At 37.6% G+C, this 23,916-nt stretch overlaps 1 protein-coding gene across 2 annotated transcripts in view; it reads left to right on the top strand.

The window, feature by feature from the left end:
• The window catches only part of RAB3C (RAB3C, member RAS oncogene family), a 226,851-nt gene that overhangs the window by 174,722 nt on the left and 28,213 nt on the right, over nt 1–23,916 (top strand). For both annotated transcript variants that reach the window (XM_025041109.1, XM_015599389.2), the window contains exon 4: nt 20,992–21,116. In XM_025041109.1, coding sequence (XP_024896877.1) covers nt 20,992–21,116 — 125 coding nt within the window. The remainder of the gene's footprint in view (nt 1–20,991; nt 21,117–23,916) is intronic.

The following is a 23,916-nucleotide window of genomic DNA, read 5'->3' on the forward strand; positions in this document are numbered from 1 at the left end:
AAGCCAGCCAATCACTAAAGACTGGGCTGCTGTGAGGATTTTGAAATTCTAAAATCTCTTATTCTATTTTCTCATTGGTCTACAGCATGGCATCATCTCATACTCATAGTATGGCTAATTATGAAATTTGAAATTAATATCTCAGCCCCTAAAGGGATCTTCTGTTTTTCTGGCCAGAGGTCAACCCTCTGAGATGTAATAGACAAGCATGATCATGAGATCTCCATTGCTTTGCCCAAATTTGACTCTTTACAACATGTAATACCAGGACCGCTGTGCTGGAAGTCAGCAAAGACTGACTAGAGATACAGAAAATCTGCTTCTCAAGTAAATTCTGAAGAATTTAATGGCCTCCAAGCTTTCAGCTTTCTAGCTATCACCTACTCAGCTACTGTTATTGACTGACACCATGTCATAGCAAAGAAAACAATGGAGCTGCATTCTTTTTTCTTCCTCCAGAAAACCAACATTCAAACGGTATTAATATGGAAGGTGTAAAAATTTACCTTTGAGTGAAGCATTAGATACTTTTTACTCTGAATCATTGGGATTACATAACTAAGAAATATAAATTTGGAAGGCTTTTAAATCTCAGGCATGAAAAAAAAACGATTTGAAAGTAAAAAAACAACTGCATTTAGTTGTAATAAATCAATCTGACTTTTATCCACACTCATGAACCACTTTCATCTTCAATATAACCCAATTAAAAAACGGGCACTACTAATGGCCAACAGTTATATGAAATTGGTTTTGGTTTGCATTTCCCTAATAATTAGTGAAGTTGAGCACCATTTCATATACCTGTTGGCCATTTGGTGCTCAACTTCAGTAATTTTAAAGAAAATGCAAATTGAAACCACAGTGAGAAATCACCTCATGCCTGTTAAAATGTCAATTATCAAAAAAAAAAATGAACTATAACAAGTGTTGAAGAGGATGTGAAGAAAAAAACCCTCTATATGCTGTTGATGGGAAATGTAAATTGGTACAGTCATTATAGTAAAAAGTATGGAATTTCCTTTAAAAATTTGAAATAGGGCTATATTATGATTTAATAATCTCACTTCTGGGCATTTATCTGAAGGAAAGGACATCAGTATCTGAAACAGATATCTGCACCACCATGTTCATTTCAACATTGTTCACAAGAGCCAAGAAATGGAAACAACCTGAGTGTCCATTGATTGATGAATACATGAAGAGATTAATATTACATATATATATAGAATATTATTCAGCATTATAAAAATAAGGAAATCCTGCCATTTGTGACAACATGGATGGACTTAGAGGACATTATGCTAAGAAAAGTAAGCCAGGTATAGATAGACAAATATTCTTTGATCTCACATGTGGAATCTAAAATAACCAAACTCACAGAAACAAAGTGTAGAATGGTGGTTACTGGTGGAAGGGAGTCCTGGGAAGATGTTGTCAAGGGGTACAAAGTTTCAGTTATGCAAGACAGATAAATTCTGTAGTTGAAATATTGTGTAGTTGAAAAAAGTAACTATGTGAGGTGATATGTTAGTTAGCTTGATGTGAATATTTCACAATGTGTACACATATTAAATCATCAAGTTGTATACCTTAAATAGATACAAGTTTTAATTTCAATTTTACCTCAGTAAAGCTGGAAAAGAATATTCAGAATTAGAGAATTTTATTTGTAGTGGAACCTGTATACCTTATTAATGGAACAGCACACATTAGTTCCCGGTTCAAAGGAATGAGAAATAGGCACTCTGCCAGGTTTCTTTAGTGTTTGTACTTATGAAGAAATGAGTTTATAGTACAACGGCTATGTGTGCACACTTCTAAAGGACAGAGAAATCATGCCAAAACCTCACATGCAGAGTTTGCAAGAAGAAATATGAGCTCATCCTAATAACTATGGCTGCTGACATAGGAAAGATTGTATAACAAGATTGGTACATTTTAGAAACTGCAACTTTTCTTCGAATTATGTACTTAGTGACTTGATTACATCAGCTGCTGAATGATAGGCCTTGAAAAGTATTTTGCAGCTTTCTGTGATGGGCTAAGAATCTACACCAAGTGATTGTTCTAGGAGAAGGATACTGCAGTAAGTGGGTGCAGATAAGGATATGTACTTAACTTACACAAGTTTAGACAAAGAATTTGGTTTTAGGTAATATAAAGGCTAAGCTGCTGTAACAAAAAAGCCCCTAAAATACAAGGCTAAATGACACAAGACACTGCTTTGTGTCTCACTTACTAGCACAAAAGGACTAAGCTAGAAAGACAGTCGTGCTCCACACGGTCATTCAGAGACACAGGGTTCTTTGAACTTGCTGCCACATTTTCACTAGGGCATTAAACTCATTAGCATGCTCAAAGCTGGATCATATCCTTAGCCACATTCCTACAAAATGGGGCACACGAAATGGTCCAGAGCAAGCACTTGTCTTTTGAGTGAGCAAGGCAAAAGTTGTACCATCTTATTGTGTTGGGATTCTCCAGAGAAATAGAACCAACAGGGGAGAGAGAGAGATTGATTAATCGATTTAGTATACGGAATAGACTCACCCAATTATGGAGACTGAGAAGACCCATGAAGTGCCATCTGCAAGCTGCAGACCCAGGAAAGCCAGTGGTAGGACTCAAAAGCATGAGAGCATAAAGCTGATGGTGTAGAGTTCAGCCTGGGCCTGAAGCCCTGAGAAGCAGGAGCATCCAGGGCAGGAGAAGGTTGATGTCAACGCTCAGTAGCCAGGATGATAAATTCACCCTTCCTCTGCCCTTTGGTTCTATTCAGACCCTCAGTGTATTGGATGACACTCACCCACTTCAGTAGCCAGAACGATAAATTCACCCTTCCTCTGCCCTTTGGTTCAGACCCTCAGTGTATTGGATGACACTCACCCACATTGGGGAGGGCCACGTGCCTTACTCAGTTCACCAATTCAAGTGTGAAACACTTTGGAAGCACCCAGAAATAATGTTTAATTGGCTGTCTGTGCATCCGTTGGCCCACTTGAGCTGTTATATAAAATTAACCATTGCAGGTACATAGCCATATCTAGCTATCAGGAAGATAAGAATGGTGTCTCTAGCTGGTGGCCCTATAACAGGAGAAGAAAACTGATTTGGAAGTGACAAATAGCAATTTACTACATGACTTAGTTCTTAGTATTAAGAGTCTTATTCTCCATAACCAAGTCCTGTTCCTAAGAGGATTGCGATAATATATAATTTGAGCTCTCCCAGAAAAATTCGAGTAGACTTTTCTGTCAATTTACTAAAGTGCTGTAACAGTAAAATATTAACATGTTGAAGTGCCAGCTCTTTAGTATAAAGTTTTCTGGTATTAACTGTCTGCTCAGAGTTTGCCAGTTCCTGGGTGGTGCCCTTGTCCTCTTTCACCTCTTAGTACTATTTTCAACGGAGTTTCTGATGCCAGAAGCATTAGTCAGGCAAGCTCCATTTCTGGGAAAAAAAGTTGTTAATGAAGTAAAAGAAATTCACTGCATTGGGCCATGGGTTTAGGTTTTGGATTCTCTTCAATGAGCTCATAAATGCCTTTTCATTTTTATTTCATAGACTGTCAAAAGTGAAAGGTGGTTTTTGGTATCCTAGAATCAGTGAACTGCCACTGAGTAAGACATGCCAGATAAACCTATCCTATTCACAATCAAAAGTAAATTAATTTTTTACAAAACCAGCTCTATATCTATAAAAAATAACAGATTATATTCATCTATGCTAGTCCATTTTCTCAAGATCAGGTCGCCTTCTGCACATGATCCAGAATTGTGTGTCATTTCTGCTGCACATTTCTCAGGTGGGGTGATTTATTGTGCAGCCAGGTTGAAAACCATAAATCCTTAATAGAAGGTAGCTATGAGACTGGAAAGAGAAAAGTGTCCAGAACAATGAGTTTTAAAGAAATTCAGTCTGTTCCCTGGGCTTTGTAAAAATATGAAATTCTTATAAACTGTCGAGATCTTTAATTATTCTTTCTCTAAATCTGGTTATCCGATAGTGTATTTCTTCAATAGTAATTATTGGTGATATGTCTTAATACAACCAACACCTTTCCCTTTCTTTCTAAGATGGCTGGCAAAAAGCAAGTGACCAGCCATTTTTCTTGTCTTCCTCCACATTCAAATGCTAGGAGCCCTATGGAATTTAATCAGAGTTTTCAATCAGAAATGTTTCTTTCTTGTGTGCTTTACATTCCCGTCGCCTTCCCTGGGACTCTGATCTTGCAGAGCCCTCAGGATTTGCTCCTGTTCTTCCTCCCCAGGCAAACTTCCAATCAGGGAAGCAAATGAGCAAGGGCTGCCATGAAATCACAGGGCTTCACAGTTGCTTCTTTACCCCTACAGAGGTTTTTGTCTTATTTAGCACCATTGCTAGCACATCTTTAGCACTTTATTTGTAACAGAGGCAAATTTAGGAAAGAATGTTACTTCTGTAGCCTGAATGCCACAGAAGAAAAAAAAAAATGACAGTTTACTCTCTGGGTGTGTGTGTGTGTGCGCGTGCTACATACACACCAGTAAATTGCCAGCAGTTTTTCTTTGGATTAGTTTTCATACACAAGTGCTCAATTAAACTAATGTCAGAAAGGAAATAAATGCCCTACTCCTAGCTCCTCTGGAGGGTTTAAGAATTAAAGTGATATAAGACAGATTAATAGGAGAAAATCAAGATTCATTTTGTACGTATAGAAGTCTCATAGATATGGAACCTAAAGAAATGACCAAAGCAGGCAGCTTTTATACTTTTTAGACAAGAAATAAAATAATAAATTTGTGAAGACCTGACAAGAAAAACTTAGGCTTGGGTGGTAATTAGTGAAGAAACTAAGCAGAGTTCTTTTTACACCGCCTTCTCAGCCCTGAATTTCCTGTCTCTGTATCTTTGCCTCCTGGTGCAGAGTGGGGACCTTTCACATGAGAGATTTATTTCCTGCTTTCAGAGAGAAAGGAGGGTCAGAGTGTCCTTCTTGCACAGACTATTTCTCAAGTACCTTACTTCGAAATAAAATGCCAAAGTGGCATACTTTGAGGGGACAAATTTTGCGCTTCTTCACTAACATCCCCTTCTTGCAGAAGGTGCTAAAAAGAATAATTTGTGACAATAATAAGCTATGACTTCTCTACAAACAAAATAAAATAGATTTTTATCACATTTTGGTGCTAATAAAGGCCTAAAGATAATTTTTAATTGTCTTCCTATATTTTTTATCTCAACATTCATGATCTATACCAATTGTTTTATGTTATTTGTATATACTAGAGATTGCAATAGTAAAAAAATCATAATTGTGGAAGGATAAAGTATTTTTTAATTTATCTAGGTTTTAATTTATCCAGATATCTAGATTCAGTTTCAGAACTAGAATGGTTTATTTTCACAAAACTGCGCTCATTTAGTCACTTGTTAAATCATATTTTAAATACTCATCAGGTATTTAAAATACTTTGGAAAATACAAAGAAGTCTAAGATACCCTCCCTATTTTCAAAAATCCAACTCTATAACTCAGAAGAAAAATACATATAATGCCTTTATAACAACATAAAATAATATTCTATAGAATTAAGAGCCAAATGAGCAGTATGGATAGCAAATATAAGAACCAAGAGAACAGGAAATATCACATGAAGAAGGTGCAGCTTGCCTGGGATTTGGAAGATGGACAGAGTTTGAGTATGCAGAAAGGAAAGAGACAATATTCCTGGCAGAGAACATGGAAAATATGCCCAGGTGTTGAGCCGGACTTGTTTGAGGAAGTGTGAGTAACAGAGCAGAGGAGTTGCGAGAAGTATTACTAGAAAAGTCATGTGAGCGCTCAGCCTGAGCAGACAAAGGTGAGGGTGGAAAATGTGGAGGTTTCTGAAGGTGATCTGTCTCCTCGAGAGCCCACAGCCACAAACCAACATGCATTTCAAGTTTCAAATTCAGTTTGGGCAAATATGAATTTGGGGAGGTTCCTATAGTGTCTGAAATTCTTATTATTGCATATCCCTCCCTCTCACTAACTTTGAAAAATACTAAGATTCAAAGGTCATATATTTCTAATTTTTAAATTTGTGTTTCTACTTTACTTTTTTCCTAAGAAAAAGAGCTTTCGAAACCAGAAATTTTCTATTTTTTTTTTTTTTTTTAAACCAAAGTTCTGCCTCTAAGGAAGCTTCCGGCACAAATTCTTCAGTAATATTTTGAAGTCAAAAGTACCTTTTCCAGAAAGAGCCATAGTTTTCAAGGTATGCACTTGTGTTCTTATATCAAAAGTAACAATTTTTAGTTAAAATTAAATATTTCAAATTCAAAATAAGTCAGTCTATACCACAAAATTTTAATATGCCTTCCATTAATCCATGTTGTTCCAGCTATAGTTAGATTAATGTTCTCTGGGTATATCACTTACTTTTATTTTATTGGGTTTTTGCCTTTACCATTCCTTAAGCTAGAATGTCTTTTGCTAGAGAATCTAGTAACGTTATCTTCTTATATTTAAGGAAGTACGTAGAGGGTAGAGGAAAGCCATGACCATCAAATATGGTACATGGAATCAGAAATGGAATTGTAATTCCAAACAGCTGTAGCTATTTGCTCAACAAGTAGAATTTTTGTGAACCTGATTGCTGAAATACTATGTCCAAAGATCAGGAGAGTTAATTATGTTGCTAATACTCAAGAAAAATCTAGCACCCTCTGTGGTTATGGCTTTACCTGTTTTTGTTGTTGATGATTGTTTTTTTTAAAATATATATTCACTAATTATTTTCACAAATCTGCTGCAGACAGAGTGAATTTTCAATATGCTAAATTTATACTCCATAATCTGAAGCCAAAAATTTATTCCCTTCAAGTGAAGTAGACTTTCATATTAACTTCAATTAAATTATAATTGATTGGTATGCTAAAGGTAGATTAAATTTCATCAGAATGGCTAAAGTGACTGGCTGATCATTTAATATTTTTAACTTTTTTTTCAATTACAGTTGACGTATAATTTTGCATTAGTTTCCAGTGTACAATAGAGTGATTAGACATTTATATAAGTTATGAAGTGATCATCCTGTAAGTCTAGTACCCATCTGGCACTATACGTAGTTATTACAATATTATTGACTATATTCCCTATGTTGTACTTTACATCCCTGTGACTGTTTTTATAATTGCCAATCTATACTTCTTAATCTCTTCACTTTTTTAACTCACCCCTCCAACCCCCTCCCATCTGACAACCACTGTTCTCTGTATCTTTGAGTTTCTGTTTTGTTTGTTCATTTATTTTGTTTTTTAGATTATGCATGTAAGTAAAATCATATGGTATTTTTCTTTGTCTGACTTATTACACCTAGCATAATATCCTTAAGGTCCATCCATGTCGCAAATGGAAAAATTTAATTCTTTTTTACGGATGAGTAATGTTCCCTTGATATATGTACCACCTCTTCTTTATCTATTTGTATATTGATGGACACTTAGGTTGCTTCCATGTCTTGGCTATTGTAAATAATGCTGCAATGAATGAGGGGTGCATATGTCTTTTAGAATTAGTGTTTTAGATTTCTTTGAATAAATATCTAGAAGTGGAATTGCTGGGTCATATGGTAGTTCTATTTTCTTGACAAACCACCATACTATTTTCCATAGTGGCTGCACAAATTTATAATCCCTCCAGTAGTGCATGAGGGTTCCCTTTTCTCCACATCTTTGCCAATGCTGGTTTGTTGATTTATTGATAAACCTGTTTTTAAATATCAAAATAGTCCAAATAAAAACATACCACGGTGAACAAATAGAGTATCCACCATGTAGCAGAATACAATTCATTGAGCAATAAGCTTTGAAAAATGGTTAGGCTTAAGTCTGAATCAAATATAAACTAAATATGAGCAGCATCTCTTCAAAGTAATTTTTATTCATTGCATTATACATTATTTAGGTTTTGATTTAAAGAAATTAGAAATGAAAACATGTTGGGTTGCTTAATCTAGTTACCAATGAGCATAAGATTTACTTGCAGGTTTACTTACAAGATCAACCTAAAATAATGAGATAAATCAGTAATCTGATTGAAAATGCTAGTTTTAATTTCCTGAGACAAAGATTCAATTTTCTTGTCTTTAATTTCATCTTTGAGCTCTTGGTTTTTTCCTTTGGGGTCAAGCAAAAATGTGTATTCTTTCTGCAGCTTTCCTCTGTGCATTGGGATGTCAAATTCTCAAGAAATGCTGAATCATATTTTGTCATTTTACAATTCATTCGTTTTGCCTGAAGCCAGATAAGTTATCTCAAATAGCTCAGTAAACACTAGAATTTTAAAATTTTGACTAAATTGCTTTTGTTTAACATAGCCTGTATTTTTCTACATTGTCATTAATTTCTCCTTATAATTTTATTTTTTTTTTCATTTATTTTATTGGATAGTGCCCACTGTGTAGTAACTGAAAACCTAGTATATAGCCTTCACTGTTCTCACAGCTGACAACATATATCCATTTAGCTAAATGTTATCTCTCTGGAATTGATAAATTATGATTGGAAAACCTCTAGTTACATTATATCGTCTGCTTTTCTATTCCAACTTGCTTGTGGCAGATGAAGCCTCCACAGTAGTTGGAGAAAAAAGCAGCTTAGATTTTTGAGCTACACAATAGTATCTTGTTTTGTTTCCTGAATGAAAACTATTCAAATGTTAACATTATGTGTTCGTGAGGATCCATCCCAGAAAACAGACCTTGTCTGGGGTGGTTCAATAGAGAGAATCTAATCCTAGAGAAATAGGAGCAGTGTGACAAGCCAGAGATTATCAGCCACTCAGGTTTGAGGTGGCACCCCCAGAGCCCATGAGCTGGGGAAGCCATATGAAGAATGTGAACCACAGGGCTGCTGCCCCTCTTAGAGAGGATGCTGATGAAAGCATAAGGGTGGCAGAAACACTGAGCTTCTCTCCTCCCTCTCCTGTCTCCTCACTGTGTCTCCCATTGGAAATCAACTGGCAAGGCAGCCTGTGAAACACAGAATGCAAGCGTAAGCCTCCTGCCATGCAGGGCACAGTACAGGAAGGGCGAAAAACATATGGGAGAACAAATAGGCAAATGACTGATGGATCTAGAAAGTACTGGTCAAAAAACAAAAGTGCTTCTATTGGTGCAAAATTCCTCTTTCTGTGTGCTCTCTGTGTGTATTTTCTTAGTTAATTTGCTGTTTTAATTTGAGATGCGATGAACTTCTTAAGCATGGTGATATTGGGCAATTTCTTCTAAGGGAGGGATAGAAGGGCAGATGTATATTTCAAGAATACATGTTAATGTGCTTATAAGACGCATCTTCTTTTAATAGATGTGCTGCTCTTACACATCAGTTGTAGCTTGCCCTCCTCACTTGTTTGAAGGGTGGACTTCTAGAATTTGTCCCCACCAAATGGTGGCACCATGGCCTGGTTTGCCCCCAGGGGATTAGTGTGAACATGGATTATTCTGATCATACAGAGGCACAATGAGACCAGGACTCAATCTGAGAGTCTGAACTGAACATGGGTTCGATGAACTACTTCTCCCATGCATGACGATACGTATCAACAAAAGTGCTTCAGTTCATATGCACAGCCTGCAGCTGGACTCCTTACACCATGTATTGTTTGAAATGGGATCTAAAAGATTGAATAGCAATTACCCTCAGCAACCAGGGGCGAATGGCAACTATGGAGCTTGGCCTTTTCATATTTTCATGGTTCCCTGAGGCCAGAGTTCTTTACGATGACAAAACCTCTTTGCTCTGGTTCATTTGAAAAACACTATCATCTTAAAGGTGTGTGTGTGTGTGTGTGTGTGTGTGTGTGTGTGTGTGTGTAAGAAAGAGGATTTTACAGCGATTTTTATGGTAAACAATAGAATAATGCTTCAGAAACATTGAATGGAAAGGATTAAAAAAGCAAATATGGAGTTGAAAGAAAGCAGACAGTTTCTGACTCATCCAAATCTGTTTTACCAGAAACTAAGGCTTAGGAAAAGGACAACAGCCCCCAATTCAGTCCACAACTTGGCCCTGAAGAAAAGCTTTCTTTGCATCTGTTTATTGCTTTCTTTCCTCCTCACTTGCCTCCCCTTTCCCCAAGAAGCAAAGCTATCTTGGATGGCCCATTACCTACACCCCCAATCTTTTCTTTCGCCATAGAGGAGGGCAGTCTGAGCTAAACTCACAAAAGTGAACCACTGATGGCAGGCCCAAGGGCAAATCCCCAGACCGCCCTCCCTACCATTGCCTGACTCATCCCCACCACCATTGCCAGACATGGTGTTCCCGACCAGACTTAGATCCTAGGCCTCTGCTGAAAGCCTCCCCCGCCAGCTCTTCACCCCAGAGACCCCAACTCCATTCTAGCACCCATGATGCTCTGCTTCAGTCTATGCATTTCTCTGAAATGAGATTAAATCTTAGACGTATGAATACATAAAGACCCATGGTCACCCTTATGAAGGCCCAACATGCTGGCTCTTATCCTGCACCTGCCACACCCTCTTCTACTTTCGAGAATTTCAGTCTCTGCTCCTTATCCCTTCCCCATTCCATCCCCCATGATGCTGGAACAATGCCACAAGCTTCTGACTGGAAGGGTTCATTGTATCATTAACTTTTCAAACCACACTTTTTCTCTCTAGTGAACATAGCAGCAGCCTGAGGACATGGGCCAAAACCTACTTATTTCTACTCCTCATTACAATGTCACCCAAAGTGTGGTCTGAAAACCAGCAGCAGCAGCATCACCTGGGCTCTTGTTATAAATGCAGAATCTCGGGCTCCACCTCAGACTTCCTAAATCTGAATATTTGGGGGGTGGAACACAGAAATCTGATTAGCAAATCTTCCAGGTAATTCAGATGCTTGCTAAAGTTTGAAAAGCAGCACCCTGTGGTGCAGACACCAGTGTCCAGTGCACAGTGGTTGTTTAATCCACATCTGCTGATCTTAGTATATGGGTTAGATCACGGCGTGAAACTAGTCCACAGCTCCCTGAAAGCAGAACTCATACCTTTCTTCTCTACTGTCATGTCCCTAGCTTCCCACTTAATGTCTGACAATGCATTTGTGAGGTTGAAATAGAGTCAGGTAGTATTTATTTTTATTTTTCTCCCACTTTAACCCTTTCTAATTAGATGTTACAAAATAGCAAAGAAAATCACAAAGATGTTTAGAGAATGACTGAGTTAATACATTCAACACCATGTGGATAATTGACAGTATCAATTTGTCAGTAATAATAATACTGTCTATTCATATAGCAAGCACTCTGAGTTTCAAAACTTTCACGGACATATTCTCATTGATCCGCATGAAAATCTGGTAGAAATATTGATAGACTTTCCTCTCTCTTCTTAAAGAGGAAGGAACAGAGATTCAGGAAAGCCAAGAAAATAGTTCTGATTCTCTAAATTACATTAAAAAAAACTAGAACTCAAGACTTTGAGCACCTACTCCAGTGGAAGGGTTTGCATCCCAACTGCATTATATACAAGCTGAGTGTCTTTAGTAACTTACCCTTAATAAGTCTCCATTTTACTTTCTTCATCTATAAAAGGGGAAAAACAATAGTATCTACATTACAGTGTTGTAGGAACTGAGATAATAATAAATGTAAACACTCAGAACATTGCTTGGTACAAACTAAGGGTTTAACAAATGAAGCCACTATGTTGTTATTCATTATTATAGTTTTATGTTTATGTATACTATTACATGTGTTATAATTATATATGTATTTTTATTATACAACAGTGACTCTCACCAGAGTAACCAGTACTCCATGCGTGGGTTAGCAACAGCCAGAGTTTTCTCTATCTCAGAGAGTGTTCCTAGCTAATTTTAGGGGACATTTAAGGCATCCAGTCTGACTCTCCTGACTGGGAATGTATCTCACTGCTGCCCCCCGCCCCAGGGGTCTCTACCTGTGCTGATTCCTATGGTCATCACACCTAATAACCCATCGGGAAGGTTGGCTCTCTGCTGGGGCCACAGTGGTTACTTCTCTTCCTCAAGCTCAGGTTGCCTAGCCATTCCAAACACAGGCCTTCCTCCCATTAGTTGCTGTTATGGTTAACTTCTTTTTAAAATAAGGTAAAATTGCATTTTTTATTCAAATATAAAATAAACACATGTCAAAGATTTTAATTTAGCAACTAATGATTGAAACAGTAAGATGTTGCAAATTTATTTGCATTTCTATTTTCTGTCCACAAGAACTCATTTTTATGTTCTGTTTTCTACCATCTACAGAGTTGCAAAATAACTCAAAGATGATAAAAAGCAGAGATGACAGAGAAAGGTATGCGAGGCAGGACCCCCAGCAATCTTTTTGCCCATTTCAAAGTCTTCCACAGTTTTTCCTGACAGTGGGATCTCAAAGGAGTAGTCTAGTGTTAGAGGAATAGAAGATGTAACTATATCCAGTTTTATTATTTCTCTGCCTGGAAAGGGAGCCTCATAAAGGCTAAGTAGACATTTCTCTTTTCTTATCTTTATCTCCTCTTAATACCCACTTACTTCTCCCTTTCCTGCAGTTACCCCTTCAGAGTCCCACAAGCTCGTGCTCTCACTCCTCCTCCTCCGAAACCCTACCTTACCCATAGGAGAAGGAAGTTACCTCCTTCCTCTCCCCTTCCCCTCCCCAGTCCTAACTTAACGTCTCACAAACCTCAGTGGTCAGGCTTTGGCTGAATGTATATGGAGCGTCTCCTTTGCTCAGCCACGGGGGCTCCAAAGGGGGAGGAGAAGGTTCTGATACCTGAGGACAAAACAGATGCTAGATTCTAAGTTTAGCTTCCCTTTCAGCAAGTCTGATTACTTACCATTAACCTTAAGAAGCAAGTCATCTTGTCAAAGACTGAATTCCCCCAGGGACAACACAGTATTTTCTAATTCGAGAAAGGATATTTCTGTTACCATGATATTGGCCTTGCCAGTTAGAAAAGAATAACCCAGACATTCCTGTGCCTGGGAACATCTGACCGTTTCATTCCACCCACTGACGGGGGCTCCCTCTGTTGTCCAGAGGGTGACGCTTCCTCCACCTAGTTGTTACTGCTGTTCTTTCTTGCTTAGAAGAGAGATGTCTGATTTTTTTTTTTTTCTACCACACATACAGTTAAAAGAAAATAATTTAAAATTATGTGAAATCAAAATGAGGTCAAAATTTGTAAGAAACACATGATGGAAACTCACCTAAGGTTTGATTTAGTCTAACAACAAGAATCTGAAGTGATCCAAGGTGGTTCCAGGACCCCACTGGCCATGAAAACTGCTTTTTGAGTCCTTTAAAGAAATGCCTCAGTATTGGCTCTCAGCAGCAAACAGGCTTACTGCAGAGAGACACATCAAACAGATTCTCCAGGTATATCCAGTTCTGCTCATTCCCGCGCACAGCTTAATGATACTCTGTATATATGAAAATGTGGGGCATTTTTGTTTTCCCAGGAAACATTTTTTTATTTTTTAAAGATAACCAAATACTTAGTGTATGGATTTCTTACCAAATTCCATGTTCAGTGAAATGCAGTCGCTTTCTTTCGGTGCGGAAGAAGACAGCATGTTACAAAGAACAGGTGTGGAGGCCTTGGGTAGAGACATCATCTCCACACCTCGAGTCTCGGCTTTGTCATCGACAAAATTAAGGAGTTGGACTCGGGCCCTCCAAAACAACTATCCCACAATGTGCTGAGTTACTCCATGAGGTATCCTCATCCTGACTGATGGTGCTGGAGCGGAGAGGAAAGTGCGCTCCTGCAGGCTGGAATGAAGCAGGGCTGTGGAGGGGCCAACACTCACGTTCCCCTACCACAGACACTATTAGGATATAAAGGGCCATGGAAGAACTCTGCCAGCAGCTCATGCTAATAAGGGTGTGGTGGGCCATTGACATCACAAACAGTGATGATTCTCCTCCCGTGCTGTTTCATTTTATGCTTGCATTTTGAATTAACTGAACTTCTCAGGCATTTTTACCACATTCAGTGTATCACTTAATTTTGTTTGACCACAAATTCAAAGTTATTATTTGAGAAATTTTATGTGCCAGACATCTTACTGAACACCAGAGACATAATGGTAAATAAAACAGTCGAGGTACCTGCCCTCACAGGACCTGTTTCTAGAGGGACTATGGGAAGGCCATAGTGAGTGAGGTACAGGGTATATGTGGGCCCATATAAGGGGCATCTAATCCAGAAGACTGTGTGTGCTGAGACCAGTTGGAAGAGAATGAGAGAGTCTGACAGGTAGCACATGTGCAGGATACAGGTGGATTTCTTGTAGAACTAATAAAGCTTAAATTCATTGTTGTACCAGTAAATGGGATCTTTGAAAAAAATAAATCAAAACAAAAGAAAAAAATGTAATTTGTAGCTTTTGCTAATTTCCATGGTACAAATTCTCCCTCTAGGGTCAACGTTAAGGTACAATTTAACCACCAACCCAGAGAATTCTTTAATATTTAATTATCAGTGCTTTCAAGCCAGTACTGCCAGCTCCAGAACCTTGCTAGTAAGCTTTGGGGCCCTTACTCAGGAAAGCTCCTTCAAAATGTCTTAGTTAGGGGTCCCTCAGAAGCAGGCTCTGAGACAGAAATTTTATACAAGTAATTTATTTGGGAATTACAGGAAACAGCCACTCAAGTGGGAAAGTGAAGACAGCTAATAAAAGGTGTGTTTCTATCATTATGGATAACTAGAGCTTAATCCTGCCTAAGGGAAAGTAAAAGCAAAAATAAATGAATGGGACTATATCAAACTAAAAAGCTTCTACACAGCAAAAGAAACCGTCAACAAGGTAAAGAGACAACCCTCCAAACGGAAAAATATGTTTGCAGGCAATGCCTCTAATAAGGGCTTAATATCCAAAATATACAGAGAACTCATACAATTCAATAACAACAACAACAATCCAATTAAAAAATGAACAGAGGACCTGAACAGACACTTCTCCCAAGAAGACATACAAATTGCCAACAAACATATGAAAAGATGCTCAACCTCGCTAGCTATTAGGGAAATGCAAATTAAAACCACAATGAGATACCATCTCACACCTATTAGAATAGCTGTTATCAATAGGACAAGTAATAACAAATGTTGGAGAGGATGTGGAGAAAAAGGAACCCTCATACACTGCTGGTGGGCCTGCAAATTGGTACAGCCACTATGGAAAACAGTATGGAGGTTCCTCAAAAAGCTAAGAATTGACCTATCATATGATCCAGCAATCCCTCTACTGGGTATTTACCCCAAGACTTGAAAACCCATGTCTGAAAAGATATTTGCACACCAATGTTCACAGCAGCATTATTCACAGCGGCCAGGACATGGAAGCAACCAAAGCATCCTACGATAGATGATTGGCTAAAGAAGCTATGGTACATATATACAATGGAATATTACTCAGCCATAAGAAGAGATGAAATACCACCACTTGCAACAACATGGCTGGACCTCAAGATAATCATGCTAAGCAAAATAAGCCAGACAGAAGTTGAAAATTACATGATATCACTTATATGTGGGATATAAACCTAAAAGCAACAAATGAACAGGACAAACAGACACATGGACATGGATAATAGACTAGTGGTTACCAGAAGGGGAGGGGGAGGGGGAGATAGATCGGGTAAAAGGGGTCAAATATGTGGGGACAGAAAGAAATCTAACTATGAGAGGTGAACACACAATGCAGTATATATATATATATATATGCCTACCGTTGAATTGTACACCTGAAACATACTGGATTTTGTTAACCAATGTCGCCATAATAAAAATAAATAATAAATAATCCTGCCTAGTAGTTCTGAGGGTTAGTGGGGTTAGCAACCTGAGGACAAATGGAGATGTGGTATTTATATACCAGCTCTTGTTACTCACAGGCTGAGGTCTGCACCTGGGGTATGTGATTTCAGTGTTACATTTGACATTCCCCAATGGCCAGAGTGACCTTTTTTTTTTTGTATTTTTGAGAAGACTTTAAAGCAAAGAGCTGCAGATGCTGGCAGTTGGAAGTCAGCCAGCAGGTACTGAAGTGGTAAGGCCTGGGGGACACAGTCAGAGAACCATCAGCATCTGCTACAAATTGCCCTGTTATCAAATTGGGTTCTCAAAGTTTTATTAGTTTTAGGCCTCACAAAACCTAGAACCACCCATAGCGATAGCTCCTACATGTTGAGAAATGCAGCATGTATGGGAAATTCAAAGAAATTCATAAAGCTAATGAGAATTGGGGTGAGGGAGGGTAGCAAGAGATGAAGTTAGATAAGCCAAGCTACATAAAGGGTGTTATGTTAAACGGGGCTCTTCTAGGTGTGGCTGAGATTTACTAGTCTCTGTGGAACTCAGCTGGGCTTCTCCCGGCTTCTTATTCCTGGGACAGGCTGACAGAGCAGCCCTCTTTCAGGAATGGGTTCTTTTCATGATGAAGAGCAAGAATATAAGAGAGCAGATGGAAACTCACAATGCTCACCAGTAGCTCATGTAAAAATCTTGTTGTCAGTCCGTTGGCCAAAGCAATTCCCTTGGCCCAGTCCGAAGCCAGTAGGGCTGGGAAATATAATCCATCTACAGGGAAGGAGGTGATGACTCAGTGAAGTGAGTAACATATATATATTCTATAGGATTTTCACCAAAATGTTAGTAGTCATTACTTAGGGATAATTAAATTTCTAATGATTTTTATTTTTTGCTTTAGCTTTTTCTATCATTAGAATTTTTAATGAGACTGTAGCAATTTTACCAAAAATTATAAACCTATTTCTTTAAATCATAAAAGATATCAAATATTGGACAGCATTTATTTGAGGATACTTTTTAAAGTTTCCTTTTTTAACTCCTTTATTAAATGAGTTAATGTACATATAAAAAGCCTAGCTCTTTAACTTCCTAAAATCACCTATTAGCATTTATGGGGTTTGTAAATCATTGGGCATTAATATGTTTCTGGTTCTGTTTCCTTATGACTGCTTTCTCATTTTAAAATTTCATTATTTTGTATGTATCAGACTATTTAAAAACTAAAAAGAAAGGTGTAAGAGCCATTCTGGTGACAGCCCCAGTTGCATATACAAATCACCTAGATTTTAATTCCTATAATGAAGTCCCTAGAGGTTCTGATTTAATTGTTCTAAGTTGTTTTAAAAGCTCTCTAAGGGTTAAGAAAAATTGAATAAATAAATGAGTAAATTAGTGAAAATGTAACAGAAGGGCCAATCCTATGTGCTAAGCAGTAGCATGTTGGGAAATTTCTTTACAAATTTGAAGTCTAAGATGCTGAAAAGCTTAGGCTCCTGGGTGCTGGAGAGAATAAGGGAAGTGGATACCATGGAGAAATATGAGCTTCCAAATAAGAACAACGATGCTGCTAAGGTCTGTCTAAGCTGCATGAGGTAAAGATGAGCGAGTCATATCCTTTCGGAAGCCTCGTTGTTCTAAATACAATCCAAATCAGATCCAAGGAGACAATTGCTCTTTCGGAGTAACTGAGGTACATTTTGTTCATTGTTTTTCAGAACATTGTGACTAGCAAGAGTCCATTCTCTATGAGAACAGTTTGAACTTTTAGGAAATTACTTATGTACCCAGAACAAGGGTGAAGGAATAGAGATATTGTGGGAATTGCTTGTTTATAGAGCTCCATGCTTAAATTATTTTATTCTGTGCTGAATTCAGTCACTTATGTGTAAATTATGAACTTTCCTCTCCCTCTGCCTTATGAAACAAAAATAAAAACCGTGTGTGTGTGTGTGTGTGTGTGTGTGTGTGTTGAGAGAGAGAAATGTGTAAAAATATATAAAAATATATAAATATATTGACGAGGAGGTTTTTTGGGGGGCACGTTGTTTTTGTATTTAGCTAAGTGACATAAAGATTTTTTAATAATTGTGATCTAGTACTGGTAAGATGTGGGTTAATTGCCATTTGCAGGGTAACCATAGTGACCAGCATATTGCATCTGATTCCATTAATCTTGTTGAGATTAACAGTCAATCCCAAAGGATCTTTTGCAGCAATTCAGAAATAAATCATCTTTTCATATGTATATTATTTGGTGACAGCCATTTTCTTTAAATGTGTTTCTCTAACCAACAAAGAAATAAGACAGTCCCTACTGAAGTAATTTAAAATCCATCCCCCAAAATAAGAAATTTTACAAAATATAGAAGATGACTAAAAGAGTAAATACATAGAAATACCACATGAAAGGAGGATTTATTCAACTAATATATGTCCTATTCCTAATAGGCCTGCCAGAGGAAGGCCATTCACTCCCAGTTAGAAATTTACCTGTGTATGACCTCAATCTCAAGATATGATCTAGAGACAAAATTTGAGATTCTTTAATGAAAAAAAAAAAAAATCCAGTTACTATTTAGATTATAGGGATTAGAAAGGATGAATTGAGCTGGGTTTGGGAAGAACAGCTGTCTGCTTAAGGTGGGACTAATAATGTATTATATTTGCAAAGAGATATTTGCAACTCAGAAGAGTATGACCATACCTAAAATCACATTTGTCCTACAACAGCCCCAGAGAGTAAGTACAAAATGCAGGACTCTCATTTTACAGATGAGGCTAAAGAATGTAGACTGACTTCCCTATACTCATTTAGCATTAGAGCTTTCTTTTAAACTGCCTGAATAAATTTTCATATATTTTTACAGGTTGTTAGGGAACATGAAATGTTGTGTATGCATAAATATGTAATCTATCACAGTAGCCTAAAACCCAAGGGATATTATATCAGCACTGAAATACTCAGGCATGCTTAACAGCAAAAGCAAGCATTCCATTAACTTGGTTAAAAAGTATAAAACAGCCAACTGAATTGTTTCTTCTTTATCTTCACAAAAGTAAACCCTGAGTTAAGTTTATATAGTCAGGGGTGCAGCTGGATGAATTTACCTAGATCAGAGGAGTGCTAAATTTCCTCCAGCAAGCATTTGTCCTCAGTAAATCAGGAAGGGTGTCATTTATATGCTACCCCAACCCTTTCCTTACACAACTGTGACACTCTCCTGTGACTTCCTTTTCACTAATCTTATTCTGGGTGTTTGATTTTTAGCCATGTGCCAGGATAAGAACTTTCACTATTAACATAGGGGCTCTGTACCTAGGGCTGTTCCAGGCAGAGGCCAGGCCTTGGCTTATAAGACCTATAGGAACAGAGCGACAATAAAAAATAAATAACAAAGAAAATCCAATTATATTTATGTTGCTTTAAAAGAACCTTTGGAATTTCCTTCTAAAACTATGTTAGCACTTGAGATTTAATGTGTATCTATGTGAAGGATATTTTTTGCACTTCAATTCACTATGAATTCATCATTTTTCATATACCCCACACATAAGATGTGGTAAGAGCATGGTTTGAATGTCTGCCTTTATTTTTCCCAGTTTATGGATTCATGCTGAATCTAACTGTTGCTAGAAGATTATATTATTAACTTTGGTATCAGAATTAGAAAGCTCGCAGCCCCAGATTTTTCTGATAGAACATACTACACTTTTGTGATGAAACCAGGAGTATATTTCACCATATATTTAGATCTAATTTGAAAACTTGGATATGCTTCAGGGGGAATATTCTGAAGTAAAACCCTCTCTGCCTCTTAGCTCTCCTCAGAAGGGAGAAACAGTGATCACATCTCACTGAAAGCTCTCCTGCTGCCGTTTAAAGCTATTTCCTTTTATTCTCTTTGCAAGTTGAGAACAGCTCATCACTATTTTTTGTTTAATAATCCTGAAGGATTTGACAATTGCTAGTAAGAACGTTCACAAGCTTCTCTTTTTCACACTTTACAAATCCCTTCCTTTAAACTTTCATCATGTGTTTAGCTTTTCAATATTTTGATCTCCCTCTCCTGACCACTCACTGAGCGATATGTCTTTCCCACCTGAGATTGTTGTTCTCAAATAAGGACATGGCCAATACAAAGGGAGGATTAAAAAACACAGCTTCCTGGCAGCTTCCTCTCTGAGATGACAAATGCACTAGGATGTCTGAAAAATTTACTTCTCAAACTTTTCGTGAGTTGTATGGATACGTGTTTGAGAGCACAGGCTCGAGAGCTGTACTACCTGGGTTTGATTTCCAGATCTGCCACTTTTCTAGCTGAGTGATCTTGGGCCAATTATTTATCCTCTCTATACCTCATTTTGCTCAACTGTAAAATGGTGATGATAATAATATCCTCTTTGGGTGACTCTTAAAGATTAAGTTAATGTAACATATATAAAGTGTTTAGAACAGTACCTGCAAATATTAATTATAATTACTATGTAAGTTTTAAATCAAAAGTTGGTCATGTGCATTATGATTCATGCTGGAATTTTATTCTGAATTCTAGGTATTCTGTTTATAGTAACTTAAAGCACTAGCCCATTGAATTATAATTTTAATATTAATCAATGTGGCATTTTCCTCTTAAAAATGTAAGACCATGAGTATATTAGTGTTTTACAATTTATTTTTAAAAATTATCTTTACCTCCTAGGCCCCAGTTGCCTTAGCTTTTTAAAGTGTTATCATCAACAGGGGGAATTGTTTTTGTATAACGGGCTATAGAGTGATCAACCGTCTAGGGTTTCCTGGAAGTGAGGGGTTTCTCAGGATGTGGGACTTTTACTACTAAAACTGAGAGTGTCCAGGCAAACTGGGATGGTTGTCCACTCTAGCTATAAATGTACTACATAAGGTGCAGATGGAAGGAGAAACCAAAGAAGCTGCAATAATGTTAACTCATCAAATACAAAAAAGTTTATAATGCAAACATTGTTCCTTGGACTTTTCGACTCATGTAATCCCTGATGAGTAGCTTACAGGTGAAATTGTGAACTAATTAATTCCAAATGTCAGGCACTTGGACTTCATCTTTTGCTATTATCATCATCCGTGGGATATATTTCTTCTTCATTTTATGCCGTTCCACTTTCCTCTGATCATTCTTTTGCCTATTTTTTTCTTTTAGGTCAACTCAGATCAAAACATACTCTTGGGATAATGCCCAGGTTATCCTGGTTGGGAACAAATGTGACATGGAAGACGAGCGGGTAATCTCAACGGAGAGAGGGCAACATTTAGGAGAACAGCTTGGTAAGAAACTAAGAGAATGAGAGCTTCGTAATTATTTGTGACACTGTACAGAGACCCAGCTAATTGCTAGGATGGGCTTAATGAAAAGATTGTCAACCTGACAGTGGAAACCAAAACATTCTCTGTAAGTAGTGAGTGAGTCCTCCCACTTTCTGTGGCATTATTAGACTCCAAGAACAATTACAGAAGCAAAATAGGCAGCCAGAATTTTGATCTAGTATAAGGTATTCAAATTCCTATTCCATGAGAAATACAAGATGTCTTGCCTGCTATTTTTTTCCTCCATACAGAGTTTGCTTTGAATGAGCACTTAATTACACTGTGTGACTGTTGTTTTCATGTTTCTGTTGGAGAAGGGTAATGGCATAGAATAGGTCACATTATAGATTCTGATTCTAGGGACATAATGTACAAGCCCTGTTACTGTTACAAACCTCTTTGATACTAAATCTCTTCATCTCTCAAGAATGAGTATCATAACCCAGGCCTTAGTCCTCTTAACACCTCAGAAGTTAGGAATGGAGAATATCCCCCAAAAGAAGATAGAAAGGGGACCTGGCAGATGGTTAGCAGGGTGGCTTCCTGAGATTCTTCCCTCTCTGTATTTTCTTGACTAGTCAGGTGTATGCCACGTAGGGGAAGACACTGCTACACAGATGTAAGTTGTCTCTCTATATAAACTTGAAAATGGTTTGGTTCAAGAGAATATAGATCAGAGCCAATAATTATTTAATGCCATCAGTACAAAAGGCTAATTTTTTACCACTGTAATAAATTACTTGGGTATCGAGATCAGATTGTACAAGAATGATGGGAATGCTCCAAGAGAGTGACTCCTTAGAACACCACTGCCTGGCACAAACAGAACCCCTTCTCATACAGTACGTAGATGGAGTAAAGTTTCTGAAACTGAGAGGTAGAAATATTTTATGTTCCAATGCCAGTTCTTCCAATGGTTTCTAATTGACTTTTCACTCTCTATTCAATTAAAAAAACAAAAGAAACAAACTTAGCAGTTTTCATAGCAACCAAGACTTGCATGTTCTTAGAGAGTCATTTATCTCCTTTAATGTGGTTTGTTCTTCTCATGACTACACATGCTTCTACAAATAATCATGAGATCATTTGTAGGAAAAAACAAACACCCTCACAGTCTAAATTTAAAGGTTTTAAAGGTCTTTGCTTTATTTTTAAAAATGACTGGTAAACCTCTATTGTTCAAAATTTCATCATATACATACAGAGGTTGGGCATTGTTTTTTAAATGTCATTACCATATCTTGGCCAGATGGCACAAAATTACTGCTTTATCAATCTGGTTACAATTAATTCTCCATTGTGGATAGTTATATGCATATAACATTTACTTATCCTAATGAGGGTGCTTGATGGCACTGCGTTGTGGCTGAGCTCTTTAAAATTCTTATATGGCAGCTGCCCTTGCCAATCTAATTTAGTTCACCAAACATTTCCTAGATGTTTACAATATGTCATTTACTAGGACTACAATGACAAATACCCCTTCCTTCCAGGAATAAACAATATATTGCCAGAGACAGACAATACAGTGATATGTGCCAGTACCCCCAGTGGATGCCTGAAACAGCAAATAGCACCAAACCCTTGTATACTATGTTTTTTTTCTATACATATGTATGAATGAGAAAGTTTAATTTATAAATACACAATAGGAGATTAACAACAACTAATAATAACATAGAACAATTATAAAAATATACTATAATAAACATTATGTGAATGTAGTCTCTCCCTTTCTCAAAATATCTTACTGTACTGTATACACCCTTCTTCTTGCGATGATGTAAAACGATAAAATGCCATACCTACTCCTGAATCTGGGCAACTTTTCCTTACCCGCAGTAAATGGCTTGGCGTCAGGGGCTCACTTGCTGAAGTCTTCATATAGGCTCAGTGCTTTCCAGTGTAGCATGTTGTCCTCAGTTAGGACACATTTTCTGTTCATGTCTTCCACCCACAAATTTAATGCCTTTCCCGTCTTAACTAAGCACTTATTATGCTCTGTGGCCATAACTTTTGCGGTTTGAGGTGTGATGGCAAAATTAGCAGGAATTTCTTTTTCACGATGTCACATATAGAAGATTCATTCTTAATGTAGATCTTAGCAACCTAAGCATATGAGGTTTTTTTTTTAAATTGAGATCTTTCACCTTTTCACTTAAAGAAAGCACTTTTCAGCTTCTCTTTGGCATATCCGAATTGCCAGCATCACTTGTGCTTTAGGGCCATTATTAAGTAAAATAAGGGTTTCTTAAACACAAGCATAGCAATATACCACGAGAGTGGATCCGATAACACAGATGACTGCTAACAGGTGGGGAACATATACAGCATGCAGATGCTGGACAGAGGGAGGATTCATGTCCCAGGCAGGAGGGAATGAGATAGTGTGAGATTTCATCACATTACTTTGAACAATGAGCAGTTTAAAACTTATGAATTGTTTGTTTCTGGAATTTTTTATTTACTATTTTTGGACCCCGGTTGACCATGGATAACGGAAACCATGGAAAGTGAAAACAAGGGTAAGGGGAGGACTATTGTACAGGCAATGAGCATCTTTCTAGCCTTCCTTTCCACGTCATTTGTTTTATTTAGCCCTGTTGGGCATGCCGCTTTGTTGAACTCTGCCACCTTGACTTCTTTACCATTGTGCTCGCTCTCCATTCTCCTCCTCCCTCTCCAGACGTGACCTTTGTTTTCTTGGAAGACTCTTCCTCTTTCTGCCTCTTGTACTTTGGCTTTCCACACTCAGCCCACC

The sequence above is a fragment of the Pteropus alecto genome, unplaced genomic scaffold (assembly GCF_000325575.1).
Source record: "Pteropus alecto unplaced genomic scaffold, ASM32557v1 scaffold70, whole genome shotgun sequence".
Taxonomy (NCBI): domain Eukaryota; kingdom Metazoa; phylum Chordata; class Mammalia; order Chiroptera; family Pteropodidae; genus Pteropus; species Pteropus alecto.